Source organism: Hippocampus bargibanti, linkage group LG02 (genome assembly GCF_051943395.1).
Source record: "Hippocampus bargibanti isolate YZ-2025 linkage group LG02, ASM5194339v1, whole genome shotgun sequence".
Taxonomy (NCBI): domain Eukaryota; kingdom Metazoa; phylum Chordata; class Actinopteri; order Syngnathiformes; family Syngnathidae; genus Hippocampus; species Hippocampus bargibanti.
This window is the reverse complement of record NC_142735.1, coordinates 25,345,506-25,367,967: the sequence shown is the minus strand read 5'-3', so window position 1 is coordinate 25,367,967 and position 22,462 is coordinate 25,345,506. Positions and strand designations below refer to the sequence as shown.

At 42.4% G+C, this 22,462-nt stretch overlaps 2 protein-coding genes across 3 annotated transcripts; both read left to right on the top strand.

The window, feature by feature from the left end:
* The first annotated feature begins 419 nt into the window (after positions 1 to 419).
* LOC148902153 (tubulin polyglutamylase ttll6-like) lies at positions 420 to 6,489 on the top strand. The gene is made up of 11 exons (XM_088990481.1): positions 420 to 557; positions 1,216 to 1,278; positions 1,352 to 1,392; positions 1,464 to 1,582; positions 1,705 to 1,835; positions 1,916 to 2,069; positions 2,142 to 2,285; positions 2,362 to 2,447; positions 4,879 to 5,104; positions 6,013 to 6,191; positions 6,267 to 6,489. Exons 2-11 carry the CDS (start codon positions 1,217 to 1,219, stop codon positions 6,466 to 6,468), a joined length of 1,344 nt encoding a protein of 447 aa, XP_088846607.1. The 5' UTR covers positions 420 to 557; position 1,216; the 3' UTR covers positions 6,469 to 6,489.
* Positions 6,490 to 6,598: 109 nt separating this feature from the next.
* Positions 6,599 to 20,980, top strand: gc2 (guanylyl cyclase 2). Of its 2 annotated transcripts, none has more exons than XM_088990478.1 (25): positions 6,599 to 6,733; positions 8,119 to 8,459; positions 8,565 to 8,693; positions 9,656 to 9,835; positions 9,911 to 10,028; positions 10,113 to 10,414; positions 10,585 to 10,716; positions 10,779 to 10,882; positions 12,045 to 12,163; positions 12,239 to 12,323; positions 12,399 to 12,495; positions 12,606 to 12,728; positions 13,244 to 13,324; positions 13,400 to 13,576; positions 13,657 to 13,813; positions 13,872 to 14,021; positions 14,108 to 14,256; positions 16,131 to 16,294; positions 16,370 to 16,562; positions 16,624 to 16,798; positions 17,994 to 18,092; positions 18,164 to 18,252; positions 18,322 to 18,407; positions 18,478 to 18,578; positions 18,668 to 20,980. In XM_088990478.1, the coding sequence occupies exons 2-24, from the start codon at positions 8,151 to 8,153 to the stop codon at positions 18,575 to 18,577; spliced, it is 3,318 nt and encodes a 1,105-aa protein (XP_088846604.1). In that variant the 5' UTR covers positions 6,599 to 6,733; positions 8,119 to 8,150; the 3' UTR covers position 18,578; positions 18,668 to 20,980. The 2 variants fall into 2 exon arrangements, with proteins under 2 accessions (XP_088846604.1, XP_088846603.1); XM_088990477.1 differs by having other exon boundaries at positions 18,164 to 18,258; positions 18,668 to 20,979.
* Positions 20,981 to 22,462: the final 1,482 nt, after the last annotated feature.

Genomic DNA, 22,462 nt, shown 5'->3' with positions numbered 1-22,462 from the left:
CTCACGTTTTTTTGCCAACCACCGTTGTTAGTATATATATTTTTAATTATGATAAATAATTACTCGTTTTCATTACCACGAAGAGAAGAACCACGAGTGTGATATTTTTATTGCCCTTCGTGGCGACAAGTGATTAATTTGAATCTCGAAGGTAATTGGGCTAAAAAAAATTACCCGGAAATGACAACCGGCAAGTTACAAGGACCGTCACGATATCCCATCTTCTCAAAGTATGGCTCTCTGACGTCTAACCACGGTAGCGTTCGCACATAATCTGAGCATTGTTCAGATTTCATGCTACAGTCATTCGCTTTGTCCATACTCGCCATTGTTGGTTGTGAGAAAAATCACGTGATTCGTGGCGTCACATCAGTAAACAACAGGCATTTCCTATAGCTGCTTCCTGAATTATACGTTGTTGGTCGGCGTGACGAAACTGGTATGAACGTTCCAACCAGGAAATGAAAAAAACAACAAGCAGCACGTGGCATTCGTTTAAAAAGGAGCCCAAATGCTTTTTTAAAGAGTGCCGCGTGTTGAGTGCGAGCATGACGAAGGTGAGTGAAGTGACGCCACGAGAAGCGGCGGTGCCGCAGAAACACTCTGGTTTGCTGAGGGATCGAGCCCCCTCCGATTTGTCCAAAATAAAGCGTTGTGGGGTTAAAAATATTCATCACACGCAAATGTTGCTGCATCTGCCTTCAGCAGGTGAGACAAACCAAATAGAAAGCGACATCGGCATGGTCACCAAAGTTTAAATAAGCAGCCAGCTAGCAATAAATCATTACTTACGATTGCCCCCTCTCTGTCTCAATTTTTCAGTAAAACGTGCTCAGTATCAGTAATGCATACATGTTAAGTGTCACGATTTGGTCAGGAGACTCCCTTTGACCACAATAGTCCCTTTATAAAGCAACTCTTGACACAATGCAGACAATTCATTTGTAAGATGAAACAAAAGAAAATGTAAAAAAAACATTTTTACACTAATTGAATGTATGACTAAACAATGAACGCATTTTTGTGTTGTACTTACTTTTAATTTACACTAACGCTCACATTTTTTTAACACGCACCACAGTCGCGAGTATGAAAATCCCGATTTCTGAAACTTAACATGTATGGTAATGTGAATTTAGTTTAATGCTTTAGACTGCTTAAACTTCACTGAAGCATATTCGTTTCGTATATAAACAAGAGTAATTTGTTTTATAGGATGTTTTTTTGGGACAGCTGCATTTTAACAGACGACGATGACGACGATATTCCACTTTGCAGGTACATGTACATGAAATATTATTGCATCTAATGTGCGACCTACAAGCCTTCTCATGGACTTTTTTTCTTGTAGTTGTCAGGGCATCAATCTCACCAATTGCCGCTATGACAGTGGTAAGTCACAAAAAAAAAACATAAATAAATAAATGACACAAATACAAAACAAAAACATTTCTGTGTGTCAGTGCGTCGTGCCGCTGAGAAGTTTGGCATTAAAGAGGCGAAGGCGGGTGAAGACTGGACCCTGTTGTGGAGCGATGCCCGTCCTTGTGAGGAGAAATTTAAGGAAATGAAACCGTACCAGGTACTGTCATAACGATCATAAAACGCCACATTTGTACCTTTGTGTGATATTCTTGGGTCACTGAGCTCCAGTTATAGTACCCCTTTCTTTTCATGCAACTATCTGTGTTTCATTTGTTGCAGAAAATCAACCACTTGCCCTCTATGACTGAAATTTGCCACAAAAATTCATTAGCAACTAACTGGAAGCACATGCTCAAGTTTTTCCCCAAAGACTACAACATTTTTCCCAGAACGTGGACCTTTCCCATAGAGTGTGTTTGCTTGTTTACCCGCGTCATGTCGAACCGCTTTTGTCCTTTTGACACTCATGCAACCCCGTTTTCCTTTGCAGATACGGTCTATTCAAATCCTACGCCAAGGACAAAGACAAATGTTACATTTGCAAACCCAACGCGGGCAGCCAAGGTAAAGGCATCTCCATCTTTACGTCGTGGGAGAAAGTTCCACCTGAAAATGACATGATCTGTCAGGAGTACATCGACAAGGTGAGTCTCGCAGAGAATCGCTTGTCGGAAGAGCATTTTAACCCTCTTGCCGCTGTCTCCGTCCCCCACCAGCCGCTGCTCATCGACGGCTTCAAGTTTGACATGCGCATCTACGTGCTGGTGACCTCGTGTTACCCTTGGAGGATCTACATGTACAATGAAGGCCTGGCTCGCTTCTGCACCATCAAGTACGAGGACCCGACGGATGAAAACGCGGTGAGCTGACGTGCGTCTTGGTGCGATTTTACTCCATTAAACAACGCAAAGTCTAATGTCGGTGTCTGCTTGTCAGAATAACAAGTACATGCATCTCACCAACTTTAGCATCAACAAGGACAGCGAGACCTTCGTCAATGATGAGCAGACGGGTAGCAAACGGTACAATAAATGTCAACCAATTTGAGGAGTAATTATGTATAAAAATATCTTAAAGAAATACATTTAAAATGTTTTATATATATATATATATATATATATATATATATATATATATATATATATATATATATATATATATATATATATATATATATATTATAAAATTTAAAAAGTGATTGTATATTAAAAAAAATTAAATAGATATAATTTTTTTATGTATGCATATTTTTAATACACACACACGTGTGTGTATATATATATATTAAATAAAATATATTTGGAAAATATTTTTAAGTGGCTTTCAAGGGTGACACAATATGTTGTATGATGTTCATTAAAATGACAATCACTAAAATAAAGGAAATACATAAACATGGTGAAACATAAATAAACAAACAAATAAATAAATAGACATCCTCAACAGAAAGTGGTTGACTTGGCTATTTTAACCTGCTGTGTTTTAAGTTTTGATTTGAATTGTATGAGTTTGTCTTTCGATGCCTCTTGGCGTTATGGGGAAAAAACTTTCTGCATTTATTTCATTTAAATGTGTTTGCAAATACAGTGATACCTTGGCTTACGAACTTAATTGGATCCCAGACAGTGTGTAAGCCTTACACACTGTCTGGGCGAAAAGTGTGTATCCCAAAAATTAATTTCCCATAGGAAACCATTAAAATGAGAATAATCCATTCCCACCGATGAAAAAGTTTCTTCAGGCGTCATCTGTACTTCTGTACAGATGACTTCTGTACTTGAAGGTGTCGGACGTTTCGCTTCTTATCCAAGAAACTTCATCAGCAAACTAAAGTCTTACTGGTAGTTTAGGCCCTATATACCCCTACTGTACAGACGTGGCGGTGCCGGACTCTGCTATGATAGGTCCCTGCTCTCAGGTTGGGGGGGAGCAGAGGACTACTCCCTGCAGCTGCTCCACTGATAGTTCCTGTCGTTCTGACTAACGACTGTCCTAAATGCACCACTTCCACCGGTATCACCTCACCTAAGCAGGCTATTGTATGACTGATCCAAATTGAACCTCACCCCACCAAACCGGTTTAATGAAGGATTTAGTTGTTTTATGAAAATCGCTTCTTTTACTCCTCTTTCAAACCATCTATGTTCTTTCGCTAAGATTTTAACCTCATTGTCATCAAATTGTCGTCAATCGCTAGCTTTTAGGTGCATATGTACTGCCGATTGAGGCCCACTAGTATTATCCCTGCGACGTTGATAAAGTATTTTTTTGAGAATTTGTTTAGTCTCCCCAATGTACTGCTTTTTACAATTTTCATTCTTACAATGTATGGAATAAACTACATTACTTTGTTTTTCATTTGGTAGCCTATCTTTTGGATGCACAAATTTTTGCCTTAAAGTGTTTATCGGTTTGAAATAAGTAGGAATTTTGTGTTGCCAAAGGACTATGTAATTTTTCAGAAACTCCTGCAATGTAAGGTTCTGCTACTCCTCTCCTTTTTGTATCTTGAGAATTTTTGGTTTCATTCCCTATTCTTTCTTTCTGACATTTGTTGAATGACCACTGAGGGTACCCACAGTTTTTGAGTGCTCTCCTGATATGTTTTGACTCCTTTTCTCTAGCTTCGACGCTTGTTGGTATTAGTTTAGCTCTATGCTGGAGGGTTCTGATAGCTCCTAGTTTGTGTTGTAAAGGGTGGTTAGAATCGAAAAGTAAGTATTGGTCAGTGTGCGTAGCCTTCCTAAAGACTTCTGTTTTTAGCGCTCTGTCCTCTTTTATAATTACTTTACAATCCAAGAAGGCTAGTTGGTTCTCTTTAATGTCCTCATGAGTAAATTTAATGTTGATGTCTACAGAGTTGAGGTGATCTGTGAAGGATTGAATTTCTTGTTTTTTAATTATGACAAAAGTATCGTCCACATATCTAAGATATATTGTATATATTTTAGACAAACTCACTGCTGCGTTCTTGACCAATCACGTGCCTTTAACCGAAGACTGGGTAGGGAATAGAGGACAAAAACAGTCGGCTGCCATTTTGTTGTTAGAAGAACGGGCTCGTTCGCGACCGACACATCACTCATTGAGGCAGCTCCATGTACGCCAAAAGTTCGTATGCCAAGGTAAAATTTTCATAAATTTAACATTCATAAACTGAAAAGTTCTTAAGCGAAGGGGTTCGTAAACCGAGGTATCACTGTACTGCACATTTAAATGTATTTGAACGTGCGCTCGAACTCGTGTGCCAGTCAAAAATGTGTCCTCCAATCTCATTAGTTTTCTGAAACTGAACCATGATTGATGCTTACCTGAGACCTGAGCAACTGATGTCATTTTCTGTCAAAAGCAAGTGACAAAATGGCCGACTGTGCCCACATGCCTTATTTATTTATTTGTGAATCATATAAGCATGTATATGACACTCTTTTCTTATTTGTTATTTTTTTTTAGAAAGCTGTCGACGCTGAAAAAGCAACTGCGGTCCAACTACAAGAACACGGAGAAGATATGGAGCAACATCGAGGACGGCATCGTGAAGACGCTGGTCTTGGCCCATTCCCGCATCCAGCACGGTTACATCACTCACTTCTCCAAACATGTAGTCGGGAGCGCCTGCTTCCAGATCCTTGGCTTTGACGTGCTCCTGGACGAGCACTACAGGCCGTGGGTCCTTGAGGTTTGCGGATTCTTACTTCAGTCGAACCTGTCGACTTGGCTGACGTGCGAATCTGCGGTATATCGTGATCGTATTTTGGGGGGATTTTTAATTGAAATCATTTTGGGTAACAATTAAGATGAATGTAAATGACTGAACAGTTTTTGCCACTTTTTTGCATTGAGTGTGCTTCTACTTCTGGCCACTTGGGGGCAGTATAACCAATCAAGACAAACGGGTGATGCTCAGTCCTGACCTTCCTCAGCTGTTGTGGCTTATTTGTTTATTTATTAATTAATTAATTATTTTTAGCAGCATTATCATGTACAAAACAGTAACGCCCACGCGAATCAAAAATAAAACACAATAATGTGTTTTATTTAACACAATGTGTTTTGCTTTTCTACTTTCATTTCTTTCATAACTTTGCTGCTGTGAAATGTAAATTTCTCCACTGCGAGACTAATAAAGGCAAATCCAATCCAATCCAATATAGCGACTCCGCACAAAAATCCACATTAACAAAAATGTTAGCATAACAGCAACAAAAATTGTCATTTTTCTCATCCTCATGTCTCACTAAAGATCAAAGTCCAGGGGGGTTCATATCAGTCTTAATACATAATAATTCATGTTTTTTAAATGTTTTTAATGTATTTTTTAAATTTAATGACAGTGTTCCAACCATGTATCCCTCAAGTGCTTCATATAACTTCAAAAGCATCATTGTCCAAATCTTTTAGCTTGAGGATAAAGGATATATATCTGTGAGGGTTGTTACACTGTCTCAGTCAGTTGTTTGTCCTCAAATGTCCGTCAAGCGTCCACTTTTTCTAACATTCCATGACTTTTGCTTTTACTTTTAAAATCTGCCACAGTTGAAGCTGAATGTGTGTGTTTTAATGATTTTCAATTGTTTTAATTCCCAGGTGAATCACTCTCCAGATTTTTCCACCCTGCTGCCGCTGGACCGCGACGTGAAGGACGCTTTACTTTACGACACGCTGGTGCTTATCAACTTGGCCCCCTTTGACCGTTGCAGGATGATTAAGGAGGAGAAGCGCAAGGTGGAAGAGCGCATGAAACAAAACGTGCGCATCGAGGAGAGGTACAATCATTTTTCTCTGGCTCTTTGTTTTATTTTTTTTCATCTGAGAAAGTTTCTCCCCTCCGTCCCCGGTAGGCTGGAGAACGAACAGCAGCGCCGGGCGACCATGGTTGAGGCGATGGAAAGCTACGAAGACGACCACCTGGGAGGCTTCAAGAGGATCTACCCCAGTGAGGGAAACGAGAAATACGACAAGTACTTAAAAGTAGAGGACAGGCTCTACAAGACCAAGAACTATGACTTCGCTGGACTTTCTGAAAATATGCAATTGAAATAAATGTAGAAGTAATCACAGACACACGCTCACAAACGTCCTTCAGTACTTTTCAAACCCTGGCTTAACCGCGAGTGGTTGCTATGGATACCAAGAGGGTGGAGACAGTGAGCGTTAACACCACCTTGTGGTGAGACGAGCAGTCCGACAGTTTGTTCTGTCTGGATTTGTTGAATTTCATCGGGCAATTGTCTAAATTGTCCTCACTGTTGTTCAACGTGTCTTCGTGCTGCAGGGGGTCATGGTTGGATATCTTCTCAACACTTGGGTAGGTCATCACGCATAATTTGACCACCATTTTGAATCTTTATTAACTCCACTAATCCTGCCAAATGCCAATTAAAAAAACAAGGGAATATCTTGCCGCTCAGGGGGTGGATTCTTTCAGGTAGAAAGGTCCAGGGGGTTCTCGCTAATCTGCGTGGTAGGAAATGAGCTTTGAAATGATTGGGAGGATGATTAATTACTTTCAACTATGTGCCTCATTTTTCAGTACGTCAGTTGCTTTACAGTAAATTATCTGTTCATCTTCTTTTCCTTTCGGCTTTTCCCTTTAAGGGGTCGCCACAGCAAATCAGTGTCCTCCATCTTTAGAGGTTTGATCCGCATGATTGTTATGGCCAAGCTTTTACGTTGGATGCCCTTCCTGACACAACCCTCTGTTTATCCGGGCTTGGGACCGACACAAGAAGACTTATGTCCCTTTGTGGCTACCGAACAAGCAACTCGCTCAGTAAAAGGCTCCCAAACACAAAATGGTCATCGGCACAGCAACATTCAAAAAAGCAAAAACTATACTCACCATTTGATGACAATGCTCTGATCTTACCGTGAAATGGGCATCTCTTTCCCTACATTACATGGTGCTTAAAAACAGCAGTTTGACATCGTATACTATCCTGTCGTATAAATGTCACGTCGGCCATTTTGAATGGATTTCTCTTGTATACATTATATGTACAGTTGTACAGTCATAAAAATCGCTAATACGAAATATGAAATGATAAAAATTACACTAAAAGTTATAAAATTTATAAATGAACAATAAACAGTTTGGTATATGTTCATGCATTTTTAAATAAAAGACACCTGTGATAGAGGATTATATATTCGGTGTGCTGATGACTCACAACATAATCCATTTTGAGATGATCGGTACAGGATGTATGGCAAGTGTCATGTGCGGTTAACTCATTCACTGCCTGACGATTTGCAAAAAGGGGTCTGCTCCAGTGCCAGGGTTTTTGTCATTTTCACTGAAGTTGTAGGACCCGCACAATGTTGAGTTTTAGGATTTCATCAACATTCAATGCAGCGTAAGAAACCTTACTCTCTTCTTTCATCAGAAAAAAAGTCATTTCCTAAGTTATATAGGTCTGGTGTTATGTGAGCTTGAAATGGGGGCGGCTATACAAAAGGCTAATGCTGTACCCTCATGGAAGGGAAAAACATGGCCAAAGGTCTGACCAGCAATTGCAGTGAAGGAGTTAACACATTTCATTTTTCATGACATATTTCTCAGTGCAGGTACAATTGATGCGCGATGGTTTTACGCAACAAAAAAATGTGACCCCCAACACCACCCCACACAAATCAACTTACTGTTTATTCCAGGCTAAGCACAATGTTTAATCCAAAAACGTCATTCTCCAGCTTCTTGTGAGTTCCTGCTCCTCAGCGTCACCATGCAAAGACTGAGTCCGATCTCTCAAACAACATGGAAGCGACCACCCGGCAACAACACCTCAGACGGATTCTCTCACCCCGACGGGTGTCTTCTGTCAAGGTTCCTCCTGCTGCCGCTGGCTTGTCTGTGCGTAATGTCCAGCCCGGGCTTGGGAGCCTCGTTTCGGGTCGGGGTTGTGGGACCCTGGGAGTGTGACCCCGTCTTTGCCAAGGCCCTGCCGGATGTGGCAGCACAATTGGCTGTCAATCGCATCAACAAGGACCCCTCGCTGTCCTACGCTGCCACTTTTGACTACACCGTGCTGCATGTAAGCATCTGATCGCTTTGGGCTACGCTCAAAAATTGGCTCATTAATTTTCGTTCAGCGCTGTGTTTTTGACTAACGTCTTAATCATTGGATTTCACTTTACAGGAGCCTTGTGAGACCTCAAGAGCTCTGCAGAAGTTTCTAGCTTTCCACACCAAAGCGTCAGCTTACGTGGGACCGACCAACCCGGGTTACTGTGATGCTGCCTCGATGTTGAGCAAAGGCTGGAACAAAGTGAGTCGTCCTATGGGGATATTTTATTTTTTTATTTATAAGAGCGACCTCCCACTCTCTGATTTTAAAACAAAACCCAATTTAATCAGAAATAAATATTTGTCATCCATCCATCTTCTGCCGCTTATCCGGGGTTTGGTCGCGGGGGCAGCAGCTTCAGTAGCGAAGCCCAGACTTCCCTCCGGCCACTTCTTACGTACTGTGACTGTAAAGTGTCCTTGAGAGTTTTGAAAGGCGCTTAGTCGCTTGTAGCAGACAACGCAACGCAACCATTGCATTGCGGACAAACGACAACTGGAGCAAAATCTTCAGCAAGGGATATCTACCGTAAATCAAGGGCGCATTTGTGGTAGTTACATCCTTAATTTAAAAAAAATCATTTATACTTTGCAACAATGTTTTTTTTGCCGATTAGTCGTCTTATTGTGTTTCAAGTTGTGAAAAATGGGGCAGGTAACTTTATGGCCGGGCAGGCAACTTTTCAGAGTTGTCTGTCTTTGTGTCCGCTAACTTTGTGTCATGAGTTTCAGACCCTGTTTTTACGCTAATTTTGACAAGTTCGGCAGGCCGGATTAAAAAATCTAACAGGGCGGCGGAAAAAATCGTTGCCACCGCTCTACACCGCTCTATTAATTTATATAGCGCTTTCACAACAGCTGGAGCTAAAACAAAGCGCTAACATGGACAAAAGGTAAATGCTGCCCCCTTGTAGAAGGTTAAAAACATTGCCAGAGGTATGACCAGCGCTCTATCTGCAGCCCCCTCAAGAAAAACCAAAGCACGAACAAATTCGGGAACGGCGCTCCAAGTAACACTTTTTTATTGCCAAATACATTCGGGAATGAATAGCAGTGAATGAGTTAATACTGTAGTAGTAGTAGTCGTAGTAGTAGTATGATGGAGTGCTATTTTCCTCGTGTGTTTTCAAGGCAGAACTGTATCGTATGCAATTCCTCCTTCAGGCTTTGTTTGCGTGGGGCTGCGTCGGCTACGAGTTAGACCGCAACTGGAGCCACCCGACCTTTGTCCGCTCCATGCCCAGGCCCACCTGGGTGTTGTTACGAGTCATGAGATATTTCAAGTGGGCTCACGTCGGTATCATCTCAGCTTCGGATGACGTCTGGGTGGCGACGGCGAACAAGGTCCTTACACAAACGGGGAAACATATAGCCATATGCTGTCGGCCACATTTGTCACCTTCATAGTCTACATTTTAGGTTGCCGAATCCCTCCGGGCCCACACTCTGCCTGTCCGACTGGTCAGGGTTATGGAGAACACCCCCCACGGAATCCGAAGAACTCTGGCTAAAATTCGTAAAATGAGTGAAATACGAGGTGGAGCAGCCATTTTTGGAAGGGTGAAGATAATGCTCAGAAATTCGTTACCTCTAACCTAAAACTTTATCTGCTGTGCCGAAGTTCTGATCCTCTGCATGCACTCGGCGCTGATCGGCGGCGAGCTTCAGAAGCACCTTTTGGAAACGGCCTACGACATGCAGATGATCGACGGCTCGCTGGTATTCGTCCCCTATGACACCCTCCTCTACAGCTTACCGTACCGGAACGTGAGCCATCCGGCCTTGAGGAATAATCGCAAACTGCTGCGGGCCTACGACGCCGCGCTCACCGTCACGGTCGACTCGCCCCGGGTGTCATTTATCGAAGCCTACGAGGAAGCCATGGAGAAAGGCGAGGTGGCGAGCACCATCAAACCCCAGCAGGTGATGACACGAAGGCGGTAAAAGTGGGAGCAGTCAACAGAACAGATTGCCAAAAAATGGTCGCTATACTTTGTATGTAGACAGAATCACACAAGTGCAACAAAAACATTTTCACCAATGATTTCGTCAAATCCAGAAGCCTGCACTGAACGTCTGTTTTGGTCATCCAGGTGTCTCCTCTCTTCGGCACCATCTACAACTCTGTGGTGCTCGTTGCTCACGCCGCGCATCGCGTTCGACGTTCCAAGGAATGGATGTCGGGTGGGAATTTAGCGCAACAAGCGCGAAACCACAACTTTGAGGTGCGCTCCCATCATGCCCATGTTTTGACGCATCAAAAACCGCTGACTAATTCCCATTGCAGGGCTTCAGCCATCCCGTAAAAACGGACGCTTCGGGAAGCGTGTTATTGGACTATGTCATCCTGGACACGGATGGACTCTCGTGTGAACTGACACCAACACACAGGTAGGTCCGATCTAGCTGACAGAACCTTTTGTGTTCGCCTTGGCAGCTTTGAGTCACGAACCGCCCCTCTGTCGTGTGGTGTTCCACAGGGCTCAATTTTGGGGCCCCTGCTTTTCTCACTATACTTTGTATGCAACTTTGTCTGTTTGAAAGTGTTCCATAAATACAGTCGAGTTGAGTTCGGTAGTAACACAGGCATCATTTAATGTGGAACCCAAGCCTGTCAGGGGAAAGTGATAACCTAGCGTCCTCTATATGATGATGCTTTTAGATCAGGGGTCTCCAAAGTTGGTCTTCGAGGGCCGCTGTCCTGCCTGTTTTCCAGCTCTCCTAGGACCAACGCACCTGATTCAAATCATCAGGACCATTTTGATGCTGCTTCAGAGCTCGCTGATGAGCTGATCATTTCAATTGGATGCGTTGCTCCTCGGAGAGCTGGAAAACAGGCAGGACAGCGGCCCCCGAGGACCGACTTTGGAGACTCCTGTTTTAGATTTAAAAAATTGAAAGCAATAACCTCCCCCTCACCAAAAAAAAAGCTAAATTATCATCTTATGTTTTGTTTTAAATCAGGAAAAATAATATTCTTAATGTACACTATAAACACAAAGAAATAATCCAAATGAATTCCAAATTGAAGAGCGTGCGTCACTTAATGCTACAACATCCATTGTACTGCTCCTGCAGTTTAGTGCAATCAGGTAGGCACACCCGAAGACAAGTAGTTCTATTCCTACTGATCGGAGTGACTTGGTGAGATGCCGTTTGTGTTCAACCACCGATTGCCTGAATGTTTGTAAAATGTCCTTGGGTGATTTGAAAGGCGCTTGTAAATTAAAGGTATTATTATTATGAAAAGCACATATTAATGTTAACTGTTAGCATCCTAATGGGATTTTACATTATATGTTAGCGTTGTGCTATTTTCAGTTGAAGTATTGGTTTAAAATAGACACATTTCACTTTGCGAAATGAGTTGAACATTCGTTTCTCAAGACACCTCTATAACATTTTCTCATGTTCAATAAGTTAGGAAAACAAAGTACAAATACTGTATCTGTTCAATTGTATCGAGTAAAGTCGCAAGTCCAAGTTTCGCTTTTGTTACTTTCTGCCACTGAACTTGAGAGAAATATGGATGTGTTTTCATTTGTGACAAAAGGGTTGACATGGAGGCCGACTCGATGCACTTCCTGGGTCGACACATCCACTTTCCTCTCGGCTCGGCACCCAGACAGGATGCCCAGTGCTGGTTCACTCCAGGCATCATCTGCTCAGGGGGTGAGGAACTTGGGGCTCAGATGTCACGGCCCTCAAAGGATTGTCAATGATGCTAATGAGTTATTTCCGCTCCAGGTGTGGATCTTTTTTCCACCGTTAGCATCGTGCTAGGTGCCACTAGCGCCTGTGTGCTGGTCATGGCGCTGATTTATTTGATCCGGTAAGTATGGTGCGAGGTTTAGGTTTTCCAAACCAGAAATTAAACTGTCCCAATGTGTTTGTTCTCGTTGCTTAGGCGACGTATCAACCAGATCCGGCTGGTCCGGGGTCCGAACAAGATCCTGCTGACTTTAGCGGATGTTACCTTTATCAACCCATCGCTTAGCAACAAGGTCTTGTCATCTTTCTTTTTATTTTAGAGCAGTGTTTGCGTACTAAGTATGAACATATGATTTCATTTAGATGTGTAAATTCGAAATATTTGAAATGATTCATTTTCCAGAAGCTAAGCCTTGATGACAGTCGGACAAGTGGCGCCAAGAGCGTGTCGGAATGCAGCGTCACATCCGCCGCCTCCACCCGATCACCCGCCACGTACGAAAACTCCAATGTTGTCATTTTTGAGGTGAGTGTGATTCTGCCGCCTTCTATCATTTTTAATGTATTTTTGGTCACGCTTAGCAAGGTGGTGGCAGACCCCAAAAAAGCAGGCGGGGTGGAGGAGCAAGGTGTATTTGACAAATTATATTAAAGTCGGCAGGAACAAAATCTCAAACAGTCATCAGAACATAAATGTCCAAAGTAGCAAACAAAACCATGAGTAAAACATAAGACGAAACAAACCTGACAGGGTGAAACAAACAATGACCCGACACTGAATGCTTGTGCCGAGAGTCCTTTTAACTGCCACTGATTAAAACGACCAACATCTGTGCAGCTGCAGGCAGGGCCCTCCAGTGCCACCCGTTGGTCGCAAACCGAAACGTTACATTTTTATTCAACACGGTCTAGCAAGAAGTGACTCTGGACTTGTTTGACATGAATTCACATGGATTGCGTTTTCATTTTTTACGGTCTCGAATGCAATGAAGGTGTCTTTGGACCCTCTTTGGGCCGCCAATGAATGTTCCGCCTCCGCAGGGGGACTGGGCGTGGCTCAAGAGACTCCCCGATGGCTCGTTTAGCAGCCTCAACCGCAAAACGAGCGACTTGTTCGAGCTGGTAGGACGCGCCATCTTTCAGAATAGCACTGTTTTGGTGTCACATAATTAAAAAGCGATCAATATCCTCTCACAGATGAAGGACATGCGACACGAGAATGTCAACCTTTTCTTGGGCTTCTTCCTTGACTGCGGCGTATTGGCCATCGTGACCGAATTCTGCTCCAGGGGAAGCTTGGAAGATCTTCTCCTGAATGAGGACGTCAAGCTGGATTGGATGTTCAAGTCCTCTTTGCTGCTGGATTTGATCAAGGTTAGCGTAGTTCCAAGAGAAGACATCATGGAGATTGCATCCAGTTTCACAAAGAACATTCCCCGAATCTGCTCTTCCAGGGTATGAAGTACCTCCACCACTGCGGTGTCCCTCACTCCCACCTGAAGTCTCGTAACTGTGTGGTGGACGGGCGCTTCGTATTGAAGATCACAGACTACGGATACAACGAGATTCTGGAGGCTCAGAAGTTCCCATACGTGGAACCACCTGCAGATGGTAAGAGAACGCCAAAAACTAAGCACATTCTTCAACGTCAGGTGGCTTTGTTTGCCAGAGTTGCTGTGGACGTCTCCAGAGCTCCTGAGAGCTCCTCAGCCAGGCCTGCGCGGGACACTGGCCGGCGACGTATATAGTTTCGCCATCATCACACAAGAGGTGGTCATCCGGGGGCCTCCCTTTTGCATGCTGGATCTTTCGGCTGCAGGTGAAACAACCGACAGTCACTCAGGCAAAACGGACCAATGTCGAGTTCGCCTGTTCGGGTATGCCCATTTTTCTTTTCCTCCCCAGATGTGGTTGAGAAGCTGCGCAAACCGCCTCCACTGTGTCGCCCACTGGTGAGTTTGGATTGCGCTCCGTTGGAGTGCATCCAGCTGATGAAACAGTGCTGGAACGAACAGGCGGAAAAGAGACCCACGTTCGAAGACATATTTGACAAGGTACACGGATGGGGTTCCAACCTAAAATAAAATACAGTCAAACCTCTGTCTGTGTGAGCTCTCAGTCGTACAGGAGTGGTCCATCGATGGAAAGGTTTCTTCAGCTATCTTCTGTACTTTTTTTGAAGGTGTCGGACGTTTTGCTTAGTCATGCTCTGATACCAGAGCGGATGGGGCAATCAGGCCAGTCGTAGAACATAATCAGTCAGGACAATAGAAGTAATCAATGTAGGCTCAGGGAATAGTCCTGTGCTCCCCCCAACCTTAGAACACAAGGTTGGATCACCTATCAGAGCAAAGGTCTGGCCACCGCCACCTCTGACCAGTAGGGAGATACATATAGGGCCAAAGCTACCAGCAAAATTTTAATTTAAAGCAGATTCTTTACTTACAGACAGTGTATTGTGTTTGAACACCTACAATACACTGTCTGTAAGTAAAGAATCTGCTTTAAATTAGATATCAAGTAGACAGGATGAACTTAGTACAACGAGCAAAATTTTAGTTCATAGCCTCCTGGATGAGAAGCGAAACGTCCGACACCTTCAAAGAAGTACAGATGGCGGCTGAAGAAACCTTTTCATCAAAGAGTCAAACCTCTGCTTTCGAACATCTCGTTTCTCGACCAATTCGCTTTTTGACAAAAAAAATAAAAAATTTAAATGCCTTAGTTTACAACCGAAAATCGGTTCTCTGAGCGTACCTGAATGCACCACTCGACTCTACCTCTGCTTCCTTATACAGTGAGACCTCAACTTACGAACTTAATTGGTTCCCAGACAGAGTGTGTAAGGCGAAAAGTGTGTATCTAAAAAAAAACATTCCCATAGGAAACCATTAAAATGGGAATAATCCGTTCCCAGGTTTCCATAAAATATAGTTTTCAACTAAATAAGCCTTAAAACTACACACAACATACCTTATTCTATGTATAATAAATGTGCTATTGTATTGCAATGAAAGAAATACACTGCATTGTATCATAAAAGTCACTTTATTTACATTTGTGATGGTCATTTATGGCTTGATGGAATGGCGTTGGAGGTCGAAGGTCAAAGGGAATTGCATGAGGACTGTAATTAAAGAAATAAACTGTGCTGTAAAATAAAGTTTTATTTACCTTTTTGATGGCCGTGGTGGGTGTGTATTATGAAAATAGTGCTTATTATAAGGTTTAATTTTCAGAAATTTGACGTTTGTAAGACGAAAAGTTTGTAAGTTAAGGTGTTTGTAAGTTGAGAAGCGCGTCTCATTGTGACCGACGCATTATCCTCGTGTAGCGTCGTTGTGGTTGTATGGTTCAGTCACGCTAAAAATGAGCAGACATTGATTACATCGATAATGGAAATGTTTCCGTTTTCGACCAAATCAGTTTCCGAACAGGTTTCTGCAACGGTTTATGGTCGAAAACCGAGGTTTAACTGTATTTGGATATCAGATTTTGATAGATTTTGACTGCTGTCAAACTAAGCACAAAATAAAGATCACAATAATCATCATAGCATCTTGTGGATTGCAAGCAACAGCTTAACTTAACCTTTCATTCTGCTAGCTCAATGCTAAATGCTAAATAGCATCAGTGTTGCAGCGCGTTAACACACTTTAAGTTGCGGATTGAGTACCGCAACGGTATCATTTTTACAATATACTTCCAAGCCATTTATTCTTTATCCTCTCCAAAGAACTTCTGATATGAATGTCGTACTAATGAGCAGAGGGAGGAGTTTAGGCATCTCCGTGAACCGTTATCTAAACACGTTCATGGAATACACATCAGAGTAATTAAGTTGCACGAAATCCGCCACTGAAGGCCCGGGGCGTTGTAACAAATGCATCGGCCGCCATTAGCTCGTGTGATGTCATGCCTCTTCAAGTTCAAGGACATCAACAAAGGCAGGAAGACCAACATTATTGACTCCATGCTGCGGATGCTGGAGCAGTATTCATCTAACCTCGAGGAGCTGATCCGAGAACGGACCGAGGAGCTGGAGATGGAGAAGCAGAAGACGGAGAAGCTCCTGACGCAGATGCTGCCACCGTGAGACCTTGCGCGCTGTCGTCATTTCGACATAACGCGAACACCTCGGAACAGCGTTGTGCCTTTGCTCCTCAGATCCGTGGCAGAAGCGCTGAAGATGGGCGGCACTGTGGTGCCCGAGTATTTCGACAGCGTATCTCTGTACTTCAGCGACATCGTGGGCTTTACTACCATCTCGGCTAACAGTGAGCCGATCGAGGTGGTCGACCTTCTCAACAGCCTCTACACGCTTTTCGACGCCATCATCGGCGACCACGACGTTTACAAGGTGCCGCTATTGAGCTCCCGCCCGGTTGGAACCTCCTCATCGTCTTCTCAACCGCACGCAGGTGGAGACGATCGGCGACGCCTACATGGTCGCGTCTGGCGTCCCCGTTCCCAACGGCAACCGGCACGTGGCAGAGATTGCTAACATGTCGCTCGACATCTTGAGCGCAGTTGGGACCTTCAAGATGAGACACATGCCCGACGTTCCCGTCAGGATCCGCATTGGGCTGCACACGGGTGGATGAAAACCCCACCAAAAAATCTATTGACAATATGAAATACTAAATTGTAAAATTCAAATTGGAGAGGTCCAGTGATTTACCGGATTTTTTGCACTATAAGGCACACCCAAAAGCCTTTAATTTTCTTCAAATGATGACCCTACATCTTATACGCCGGTGCACCTTATGTGAAGTCATATTGAGCCGCATCAGGTCTCACGACTATCAGCAGCCTGGGATATATAAAATGGTGTTTCACTTCGATAAGCTCTTAAAATTACTTTGCCAGGCGGAATTTATTTTCTTAATTCTGCCATCATTTTCCTTCTTTTTGCACGATCATTAGAAATGGAAAATGTAGATTTTTTTTCTTTTTTCTTTTTTTGCGTGTGTTTAGTGTCTCAATTTTTTTTCATTTCAGTTTTGTTTCTTTCCTGAAAATTTTCAACCCAAAATATTCCACGAAAACCCCGAAGGAGCATAAAAGTTTTAAAGAAGCAAAATTGCTCATCTCTGAAAATTATATTTATTATTGAATTGTGATAAACTTTGTTAAAACCATAAAATATTTTTGAGCTCATAAAAATGCAGAAAATACCACACATGATACTTTTCTGCAATATCTACTTTCATGTTTGACACCAAAAAAGAAAAAAATATGGCGAAATGTAACTCTTCATTTTTTTGTTTTTGGCACAATTATTAGAAATGGAAATGTTGGCATTTTATTTGCTTGTTTTTGTATTTAGTGCCTCAAAAACTGTTTATTTCAGAATTTTTTAAAGGGCAAAATATTTCATGAAAACACATAAAGGGCATAAACGGTTGAAAGAAGCAAAAATGCTCATCTCTGAAAATCACATTTATTATTGTATTGTGATAAACTGATCAAACCATGAAATATTTTTGAGTTCATAAAAATGCCGAAAATACCACATATTATACTATTCTGCAATTTCTATTTTCATGTCTGACGCCAAAAAATGAAAAATGACGGCAAAGTCTGACTGGTGGAGTCATAACTTAACCCCAGCCAGCCTCTATCATGGTGGCTTGTAATGCGGTGCGCCTTATATATGGAAAACGTTTTAAAATGTCATTCATTGATGCTGCGCCTTACAGTGCGGAAAATATGGGAGGTTTTTATCATTTTTGAGGCTGTATGTTACCCTAGAACTAAATGTAATTTGCATCTTTTCTGCCCCCTGTAGGGCCATGCGTAGCGGGAGTGGTCGGTCTCACCATGCCACGATATTGTTTATTTGGAGATACGGTGACCACAGCCTCTCGTATGGAGTCCAGCGGCCTGCGTAAGTATCACAGACGCAATTTTTTATCTCTTCATTTGGGGCCTCTTCTTTCTTTCTTTGTCTTCCTCCAGCCTACAGGATCCACGTGCACCAGGATATGGTCCAAGTCCTGCGTGAGCTCAACCTGGGCTACAAGCTAGAGCTGAGGAGAAGGACAGAAGTGAAGGTGTTACACTGCCGCCACATATACTGCTCAGCTTCTAATTTCTTGTTTTTTCTTCTGCTTTAGGGGAAAGGAACAGAAGAGAGCTATTGGCTTGTTGGGAAGGATGGATTCGCCAAACCTCTTCCTGTCCCACCGGAGCTCAAATCTGGGTAGGGATGGTCCGTTTGATGTGCATGCAGGCATGTGCCCTTTTGACGTGGTCGACTTTGATCCAATCAGGCAAATGGCCCACGGTCTGCAGATGGCTGAGATAGCGCAGCACAAAAAGCAGCAGGCCGAGAAGCGGCGGCAGGAACAACTGGAAAAGAAGAAAAACTAAGGTAGTGATGCGCATTGTGTACAACGGCGTGGTTGCGGAATGGTGGCAAAGATCTGACTCCCAATTCATCGTCATTCCTCTTCTTCAAAGGACGTCCGTGTCATCCATTTGTTCGAGGACAACGTCATCACTGAGCCCAGCTTTGCCGGAATCTGAAATTGCCTTCTGGGGTCAAAGGTTTCTTCGCAAACACTCGGGTAAACGTTGGGATTAGCGTTCAGACGACGTGTGGAGGGCAAACTCGTGTCAGCTGCTATGAATAGAAGAGTAGCGACTCAGCAAAGCGGGGATCTGCCCGTCAGTCACCAACGGATGATAGCAGCTTATCATCTCGGTTCTTCAGGCTCCTTTTCCTTTTCTCTGGTCAACAAATCGCCAGGGGTGTGTGTGGGCGTGGGAAACGTTTCTATTAACTCCGCCGTAGTAGGAAAAATGATCTGGCATTACCCTTTTGCAGGTGACTAGATGGGTAACTAAATCCGAGCCAAATCTCATATTTATGTAAAAAAAAAATGCAAATAAGATGCACCATATTTTTGCAGCCGAGAGTGAGTAGTTTCTTGAAATTTCAAGTTTACTCGTTCATGTTGACTGTCTTCTCCGCTTTGCCTTCTTCTGGTTCGATTATGTCGTTCCTGCAGGTGTCGCTCTTATGCGTGTCCTTTGGAGGCGGGGGCGTGGGGGGTGTGAATCTGGGGATTTAGAGAAGAATTTACGCTGATGGCTTTCGGTTTCGGGGCCGCGCGTGAAATGGATGATCAAATAGTCACAAATATCAAGATTTATTGAGGACGGGAGGATGCCCTTTCCAGATTTAATGCGAAAATGTAATTCCATATGGTTTCACCAAGGGTATTTTCATATTAACGCTACATAATAAAGTTGAGCTTCAAACTTCCTGCTCCAGTGAATATCGACTCATTGGTAAAAAATATGTATTTAATAAATTATTTTTTTTTTACTAAATTAGCCTTAAAACTACACAAAATATACCTATATAGAGTGTATGAAACTCATGACAAAAAGTTAGCGGACACCAGGGCAGACAACTCTGAAAAGTTGCCTGCCCGACCATAAAGTTGCCTGCCCCATTTTCCACAACTTGAAACAAAATAAGACGACTAATCGAAGAAAAAAAAAAAGATGGTTGCAAAGTATAAAGGATTTTTTTTATTAAGGATGTACCTACAACAAATGCTCCATTGCTTAATTTATCGTAAATATTCCTTGCTGAAGATTTTGTTCCAGTTGTCGTTTGTCGTCATGGTGCACAATGCAATGTTTGCGTTACGTTGTCTGCTACGTTACGTTGTCTGCAAATTGCCAAACGAACCGCCGTTTGGCCATTTGCATACTCGGCACGGCAGCCAATCAGAAGCCTGTTTCGTGCTTCGGACTATACAGAGACTGTAAAGTGTACTTGAGAGTTTTGAAATGCGCTTAGAAAGAGGAGTCCATGTGGCTTGTAGCGGTTTGCTTGTAGCTTTTGCTTTATTGAATAAAACAAACGTTTGATTTCATTTGGGGGTTTTTTCTTGAAGAAGTTGTCGGCCACGCGTTTTGAAAGTTGTACGCCCGACGTAAAAGTTGTACGCCCCTGGCCTCCGGGCAGACGTTATTTCAAACACTGATACAAACCCGCACACCTTATGATAATTGATAAATAATAATGAATGCGATAGTATTATATTCATAATACATTTTATTTATAAGCGCCTTTCGAAACTCTCACGGTCACTTTACAGTGACAGGAAGTTTTTTTCTGCCGGTGAGCAGTGTCAGCTACACGTGCCAGCGTTCACTCAACCTGGAAGTAACTGAAATAGATAGTGAAGGAAATCCTAACAAGAGAAAGCTAGCTAGCCTGCCAATAGACAACTGAACATTTATTCAAAAAATGGATGACTCCTAAGCATAAACCGGAGATCTATTTTATGTGTTACATAAATGAAGTGCTAATACCTGAGGAAACATTTGTCAAAGTAACGTGAAAGGAAGCTAGAGTACTGGACAAAACACAAACCTCGCTACATAAGTTTTTGACTAATTAGTTGGACGGGATCGTTTCCATCGGCTACCGGAAATGTGACGAGTGGGTCTTTCTAAATGCTCAAAGTTATAAACTAAATTGAGATAAATCCCAAAGTGAAACGCTAGCAACAGTACCAGTGTTGAAACCGTGCCAGGACTGAATTAATTGAGTGAACAAAGGCGTACTTGCTCTCCTTTGTGTGAATGTGTCCGTGCAAGCGTGTGTGTTTGCGCGCAATATCCTTGTTTGCTCTATTCTTTTATTTTGTTCGCAGGATTGTTCCACTTATTGCAATACACAATTCTTACCAGCTGGGGGCGCCCCGACAAGGAGTATTAGCCAGATTGAACCTCTTGACCTCCTTGGTTAACCCTCATATCATGTTGAAAAATAAATCACGTTGATTATTTTGTGGGTCATTTTTACCCGGATGTCAAAATCCACACGAAACTGTCAAATAATAGATGACATCCGCAACAACCGTTTCTGACATGTTAAACATACTCGAAAAGAGAGACAACATTGGGATATTTTAGAACAGTTTTGAAGAAAGGAAAATTAAAGGATATCCAGTGCTTTAGTCAACACAAAAATGGAAACATAATTATAACTTAACTTAACATAATATGAAGGTTAAAAGTCCTATTCATGATTGTTGTACATGTTGAAACATGTCAGGTATTTGAACACCTACAATACACTGTCTGTAAGAAAAGAATCTGGTTTAAATTAGTTATATTCATGAATTTTCGAACATATATAATATATATAAATGGTGTTGTATATAAAGTTGGCAGAGCAATACTGACTTAAGTCCAATATTGACTTAATAGAGTGCCGGCATTACTCCCCACTAGTGTCTGCAACACGTGTAAAGGGGAGACATTTCACACTTGTAAGCGCTGGATGAGAGTGACCCAATATATGTCCGGTCGTTTCTCAAGATGGTCACGAAAGGTCGACGGACTTCCCGGGAGTAACACGAAAGAGGCCTTCCCCTCGAAATGCTTCTGCTGATTCACGGGGGTTACATCTCTTGTCATTTAGTTAATTATTCACATTGGACGCAGCATATAAACTTTAATTTTCAAAGTTAAACGATACTCAAATGGACTATGATACAATGGTGTTTTTCTCTTGGCTGCACTGTCTTGATCAGTTCATGTACAGTGTGAATGTAATATGTATTATTATTATTAATGTCTAATTTGATGGAAGCCTTTGTTCAGCCAAACCGGAGGGGTTTAAAAATCTGTTGGTTTTTTTTGGTAGATGCGACAGCTGCTACAACTCAAGTCTAATTTCAAAAGTGCCTCCCAGCAACATCCACATTTTTCTGACTTGTGATTGGTTAATTAGAGCAATTCAAGTTCGATGAGGAAACCGTGTGTGTACCGATCTGCATCTCTGGTTAGTTTGGTGTATTTATTTACCATTTTTATCCTATTGATTAATTAACATTGATGCTCATCTGAGTTTTTGTTATAATGTTTTGTTATGTGACGGGGAAAGTCTGATGAAGGGGGCCCGTTCTGGGTGACAACAATGAAGGTGAAACACTAAAATAAGACAAAACAAAGTAAATGATTCGGTCATTTTCTATGACTATACTTTCGAAATCATGATTTTCGGATTGTCAGCAGGTGTGCGATCAATTTTGAACGTTCACAGCCCATTCGAATTAAGCCTCAAAGTTGACGCCTATTTTTAAACCAGTGAAACTTAATGTTCTGTGATTGGTCAGTAGGAATGACGCAGGCATATTGTTCTTTTAGCAATTGGCTGAGATGCCTGTCGCTGTTTGTCACTCAAACTTGCCGGCCAATCAAACACTTCCTCGGCGACTATAAAAT